The sequence below is a fragment of the Borostomias antarcticus genome (genome assembly GCF_949987555.1).
Source record: "Borostomias antarcticus genome assembly, chromosome: 12".
Lineage (NCBI taxonomy): Eukaryota > Metazoa > Chordata > Actinopteri > Stomiiformes > Stomiidae > Borostomias > Borostomias antarcticus.
The window spans coordinates 5,798,970-5,806,298 of NC_140245.1; the positions used below are offsets into that span (position 1 = coordinate 5,798,970).

A 7,329-nucleotide genomic window follows, 5' to 3' on the forward strand; every position below is an offset into this window, starting at 1 on the left:
ACCCTCACCCCCTCACCCCACCCAGACCTCCAACTTCACCCTCTCGCCCCTCACCCCACCCAGACCTCCACCCTCACCCTCTCCCCCCTCACCCCACCCAGACCTCCACCCTCACCCTCTCCCCCCTCACCCCAGCCAGACCTCCACCCTCTACCCCATAGCCCCACCCAGACCTCCACCCTCACCCTCTCCCCCCTCACCCCATCCAGACCTCCACCCTCACCCTCTCCCCGTGTCCTTCAGCAGTAGACACTGTCCATTCTTGACATGCGCTTGCTAACTCTTTCAGCACCATGGAGAGCTCCCCCCTCCTCTCTCGTTCTCTTTTTGTCTCTGTCTGTCAGTCTGTCTGTCTCTCTCTCTCTCTCTCTCTCTCTCACTCTAGCAGTTTGCCGCGTGGTGGTATCGATACAACATTTGAAAACACCAGGGCCGTATTTCGATCTTGTGAGAGCAAACAGCGTTTTAGTGACAATAGGTTAGGCTTTGCACATTGTGGCCGACTCCTACAGCATGCAACTGATCTTGTAGAAATTTTCTACCTGGTAATACAAAACCATGACTACTTGATTAAATATTAAAGACTGACCTGCAAGTCTCAAGCAATACAAGATAGTGCCTGTGCGTTTGGTGACGATTATTACACCTAGTGTTGTGTGCTGTGTAGACATGAATATGAAAGTCTATCGTAATCTTCTAAAATGTTTGTCCAATAGGACGGTTCCAATGATGAACATTTAGGTTTATTATAACAGGGTTTTTAGCTCGTATCCTTGTCCTTAACCCTCCCAAAACCTTGACAGACGGCATAGGCCTATCTGTATTTATGTATGAAGTTTATTGTGGCCGGTTTCAAGTGGCAGAACAGTGAAAGTCGGCTAATGCATGGTGATATGGTGCGACAAGGATATGAGATTTCGAGGTTTAAACTTATTGGCCAATTATAGGCGACAGATGTTAAAGACATTGAAGCCTCTTTTGTAATCACTCAGACTGTTAGGTTTAGGTTTATACACTTCGCGTTAACTATGCATATGGCCCCATGCTCTTACGAAGGCGCTGTTTTGGCCATACAGTGACGTTTTAAGGCAGGTCCTGCCCAAACCTGCCAATGATACAAGACTGTGTTCTGCCGGCACTGATCGCGATGAGCAGGTGTCGGAGCTCTACAAGGCAAAGGAGCAACCACAGCAAGACGCGGCTATTAGGGGGATGCGGCATCGATACGCGGGAGCTGTCCATCAGCACCATATACTCGACGAAGAGCGAGGTAGCGCGCAGAGCCGAGACCCAAACCCAGTCGCCCCAGTCTTCAGTCTGCCGCCCCCACCCTCGTCTCACCGAGAACGCTCGAACACCGCCGCACACCGCCAGAGCCACCAGGAGCTGCCTTGTGTGAGCCAGCCGTCTCGGAGAGGTATTCATGCTTGTCAGCCGCAGCACAGCGACCCCCTGCCTCTGACCAGCTACGACATCGCCCAGCGACCTTCACACCACGGCGGCGATCCCGCCGGGCAGCCCGCGCGCCGGCAACAGAACCTTTGGGCCGCAGCCGGCTCGCAGCCGCCGCAGTCGGAGGAGCCTGTTTTTCAGAGCTGCCACTGCAGTTTTTCCGAGGACGCGAGAGTTTCTCTCCAGCGCCAGCCCCTCGCCGCCCTCCCACCGCAGCCCTCCCCATCGTTGCCTCCGACGTCGTCCTCCTCTCTGCTGTTTTTGCAGGAATCTAACCGCGGGGATAATTTCCAAAGGAGTGCCAATTACCATCAGGCGAGCATCGTGGAACGCTGCAGGGGAGGAGGAGGAGGAGGAGGGCACCGCGATCAGAGGCAGCTGTTGCAGCAACACAGTCATTTAAGACCTCAACACAGGGACCCCTCCCCTGAAGCAATACCAGCTAACTGGCAGAAAGGGCGCGCTATAAATGCATGTGAGTCAACCGAGGCTAATCTCAGAACATTCGAGTCCCAGACTCTGGACCCGCTGCAGCAGCAACAGCTCCCCCAGTTACGAGCTCAGCAACAGCTACTGGTGGGGAGCAGCTTGCCTATCAACTCCTGCGCCAGCGGCCCCGGAGAGCTATGTAGAAACAACCAGGCTCCACTGCTGCAACAGCAACGGCAACAGCAACAACAGCAGCAGCAGCAAGACGCACTGGGGCTATGTCCCCAGCGTGAGCAGCACTGTGACCAACAAGAGCGCAATAAGCCGGGGAGGACGAGTCAGCCCCAAACTGCCGATCCCCGTGTGAAGACGAGGGCATACGCGGGGAACTCGTCTGCGACTTGCAGCAGCGGCAGCAGTCCCAACTACGGCTCCAGTTATCACCTGTGGCCAGAGAGCCCGCACAAAGGCGAAGAGAGGATACGCATCGACCATCATAAGGTAATCTGTTTATGCACGAGGGGATGGGAATAATTAGGGTCTGATAACTTGGACCAAAATGGCATTATAACATCACCGTTCTATAATGACCACGCCTGTCACATGGTTTTGATATAACAGCGCTATGTGTGTGGGTTCTCCGTGTCCATGGCCATTTCTCTGTACTCCGAATGTGTTTGCGCACGCAGTTTCGCAGGTAGCATATGTTCTAGCATAGAACAGCCTCTGCTTCTGCTTCTTCTTCTAAAAACATGAATGTAACCTGTGACTCGCACACCCACGCACGAACGCGCGCTCTCTCCCTCTCTCTCTCTCTCTCTCTCTCTCTCTCTCACACACACACACACACACACACGCACACACGCACACACACACACTCCTGTGCCATGTTGCAGTAACAGGAGTAGTCTTATGTGTTTTTGGAAAAACAAATCTGTTATCGTTTATTCTGCCAACGCTCTGTGCCCCCGGGTCCCCGTGGCATCAGCGGCGTCTGTGGTCTGTGGAACACGTCTTGGCCTCATGCCACAGCTATGGTTAAAATCTGTAGTGTTAAAGCATTGCATGTCACCATAGCCCGGTCTCTCATTGGCTTCAGTGCTCTGGATGTACATGTTAGTGTTGGCAAGAGCAAGTCCATGACACAGTCAATTCTGATAAACTAATTCGATTCGATGCCTCTGACATAAATCATTTAATTTTAAAGCATCCATCCATTCTTTATCTGAAACCATTAACAGTCCATAATGTTGTTCTCAGTTTGTCACAGGATAACAAGTTAAGAATTCAGCAGTTAGATCAATGCTTTTCTAGTCTATAACCTGCATATTATATAATACAAGCATATATAATCTATAACCACGACCAGAGCTCTTCTAGTCTCTATGTTAAAACTGAATTGGGTAAAAAAAAAGCTTTCAAATTTGTTGTCCCCTCTTCCTGGAATGCCTGAAACTATCCGAACTGATTACTTTGGGGGAGTTTAAGTCAAATTTAAAAGGCAGAGAAAATAGTTCTCTTGGCCTAATTTCCTCTTTGCGTGACTGTTGTATTATATGCACTGTTTGTGTGTATTGTTGTATTCTATATGCACTGTTCGTGTGTATTGTTGTATTCTGTATGTACTGTTTGTGTGTATTGTTGTAACAATGTTTTTATGATGCCCTCTTGGCCAGGTCGCTCTTGGAAAATAGATTTTAATCCCAATTCGTTTTTTACCCGGTTAAATAAATAATATTGATATTGATATGACATACTGTATATAGTCTATAATCATGACCAGAGATCTTATATTCTATAACCAAGTTATATGACATATATAGTCTATAACCACGACCAGAGATCTTATAGTCTATAACCATGTTATATGACATATATAGTCTATAACCACGACCAGAGATCTTCTATTCTATAACCATGTAATATGACATATATAGTCTATAACCACGACCAGAGATCTTCTATTCTATAACCATGTTATATGACATACTGTATATAGTCTATAACCACGACCAGAGATCTTCTATTCTATAACCATGTAATATGACATATATAGTCTATAACCACGACCAGAGATCTTCTATTCTATAACAATGTTATATGACATATATAGTCTATAACTACGACCAGAGATCTTCTAGTCTATAACCATGTTATATGACATATATAGTCTATAACCACGACCAGAGCTCTTCTAGTCTATAACCATGTTATATGACATATATAGTCTATAACCACGACCAGAGATCTTCTAGTCTATAACCATGTTATATGACATATATAGTCCATAACCATGACCAGAGATCTTCTATTCTATAACCATGTTATATGACATACTGTATTATAGTCTATAACCACGACCAGAGATCTTCTATTCTATAATCATGTTATATGACATACTGTATTATAGTCTATAACCACGACCAGAGATCTTCTAGTCTATAACCATGTTATATAACATATATAGTCTATAACCATGACCAGAGATCTTCTAGTCTATAACCATGTTATATGACATATATAGTCTATAACCACGACCAGAGATCTTCTAGTCTATAACCATGTTATATGACATATATAGTCTATAACCACGACCAGAGATCTTCTAGTCTATAACCATGTTATATGACATATATAGTCTATAACCACGACCAGAGATCTTCTAGTCTATAACCATGTTATATGACATATATAGTCTATAACCACGACCAGAGATCTTCTAGTCTATAACCATGTTATATGACATATATAGTCTATAACCACGACCAGAGCTCTTCTAGTCTATAACCATGTTATATGACTCAAGACTCAAGATCTGTTTAATGCCATGTATATGGTTCACACATACTAGGAATTTGACTAGGGTTAAAGTCGCACAGAAACGGATGTTTGATCACCTAACTTCCGGAGTTTGACGTATTTCTGACGCAAACAAGCTGTGAGGGTGGGACATAATGTTTAGAGGAATTTGATTGGAACATTGACAAGTGGACGGGTTTTAAGAACTTTAGACAGATTCGATAGAAGGATAGCGTTGATTGACGGGTGGATGTCATGAGATTATTGGCCTAAAATCTAAGGTACCTTAAAGGTTATACCAGCAGACATGGTTATGGTAGCATTCAGGCTGCATCTTATTGACTTGTCCTTAATGATCTTGCCCGACCCATTAGCATTCCCATAAAACAACTGTGACAGCTCAGACTGATAAAGTGTCTACAGTTACAGTATCCTGCCACACACCCCGAAACTCTATAGCCCTTGTGTGTTGACGGTAGTGTGATATTGTGTCCAGACTCAATAACATTGTGCTTTGAAAGGTCCCTCGCTGGTCCCATTGTGATGCTCGTGTAAGTACTCTTTCATTTTGTCCGCTTACTGTATGTCTGGACATGTCCCTGTGTGTGGTCATCACACCACCTGGCATCTACTGCTTCTGCCTGCCAGAACTCCTCTAGAGGCAGGAGGTGTCAGCTAGGTCAGCACGGAGTGTGGTTGGATGGATGGATGGATGGATGGATGGAGAAATCCATGGGGGGGGGAGCTATTACTGTAAAGCCTTCGCGTGGCCTCTATCAAACTGTAGTTGAACATAGTCATGATTACCTCTATAAGCTGCGAGGGGTCAGTATGGCATATATCACCTGGGCTTGGCCACCACACTACTGTCATCTATCATATATCACGTGGGCTACGGTCATATATTACCTGAATTACTGTCATATATCACCTGAACTATAGGCCACCAACCGACTGACTGACATTGCAGAGAGAACTGCATTCACCCTTCCCTTGAAAGAGGACTCAGATCTCTTTCCGGTCCACCAGCTCTGATGGGGTCTCAGTCCACTTTCCATTCATACTTGTTCTTTTCTATAACCTACCCTCCACCTGGAGCGATCATTTGATGTGCGTAGCCAAGGCTACACCTCAGCCGCAGGATGGAAAGTCATAGCAGCATGACATCAGCCTAATTCAATGGCTTTCATAAATAGATGTGACAACAAATTACGGTTAAAGCAATAAATGTTGAGATGAGATGATTTCTATTATTGGATCGTTGTGCTTATGATCTTACTTGAGGGATTCGTGCACGTTGACAACATGCACGTTGTCATATCAATGCAGCGCTCTGTCTGTCTGTCTGTCCCATCATGCAGTGACAGGACGAATGCAGGGCTGTCCCATCAACACGGGTTAGGGCGAGCTAACCTCAGTGCTGAACCCAAACGCAGGGCTTTCTCTCTCTCGTCCCATCAAAGAACAGAATGTCATTCTCAAACGTCTCACACCGGCATTCTGTGCCATATGATTCTGAAAAGGAGCGCAGTCATCTCCTCTTCCCATCGTGGCGGCGCACGTGCTGCGTTTGCGTCGGCTATGCGGTTACGCTGTGGTCGTAGCGCTGCTGGGAGGTTAGTCCGTGGCTGTGTATATTTAGACGGCGGTTGCGTGAGGTTACACTGTGGTTATAGCGGTTGCGTGTGGATAGACTGTGGTCAAAGTGGTCGTGAGAGCCGGTGCCTACCCAGTCCACAGCCCTCCTTTGTTGCCCTGCTTAGCAGCTATGTTGCCAGGAAGGTTGTTGATCTAACTTTCCCTATCGGTCATCAGCAGACCGGCTCGGACTCTTTGTTTCTCTGACAAGGCCTCAGTACTGTTGTTTCCTCTGGTCTGGGACCAGGCTAGCCAACACCTAGAAAGAAAACACACGTCCTAAGATCCCACATCAGCTCCCTGCACTACATCCTGGACGCAGGCTCTGATAACACTGGTTATTGTGTTGGAGGTCAGCGGGAAAGGCTGCTGAGGTTAAAGGTCACCCCACCCAGCTACTGTACAAGTGAGTGGGAAAGGCTGCTGAGGTTAAAGGTCACCCCACCCAGCTACTGTACAAGCAGGCGGCAAGTATGGCCAGTGACCGGCAGGAAGTATATATGACCAAAAAGGAGGTTAAATAATTGATTGCCACGTTTGCACAGGTTTTTGTCCTCTGCATTAAGTGCAACACCGAAATAGATGTTTCCATGTTTGTTGCTATGGAGAACAAAACCCGATATTGTATAGCCAATTTGAGTGGCGACAACCATGTGAATGAAGGTACAACGATTCCCTTCGAGGCGCCAATATATATAACATTATACATTTGCCTGTTTTGTTCTGTACACACTGTGGACACCCACACACACACCTACACAGACCCAACACACACACACACACACACACACACACACACTGGGCTGCTGCAGCAGGTCCGGGTCTATCAGGGGGGAAGGCTCTGTGTTTCGTCTGGGTAGCTTTGCACAAGTAGAGGTGTATTAAATTACTTCCGGTCCAGTTAAGCACAAAGAGAGCTGGGGGTTTCCTCCACTGCCCCGGGCACAGCAGGATGTTCACCCTCACCCGGACTAACACAGCCTCATACAGCCTCCACTGCTTCTGACAGCC

General features: G+C 46.9%; 1 protein-coding gene across 1 annotated transcript in view; it reads left to right on the plus strand.

Moving 5' to 3' along the window:
• Positions 1-1,212: 1,212 nt before the first annotated feature.
• The window catches only part of kcnn1a (potassium intermediate/small conductance calcium-activated channel, subfamily N, member 1a), a gene marked incomplete at both ends in the record, with an annotated part of 41,781 nt that continues 35,664 nt past the window's right edge, over positions 1,213-7,329 (plus strand). Inside the window, one exon of the mRNA XM_084446619.1 lies at positions 1,213-2,382. Coding sequence (XP_084302745.1) covers positions 1,213-2,382 — 1,170 coding nt within the window. The remainder of the gene's footprint in view (positions 2,383-7,329) is intronic.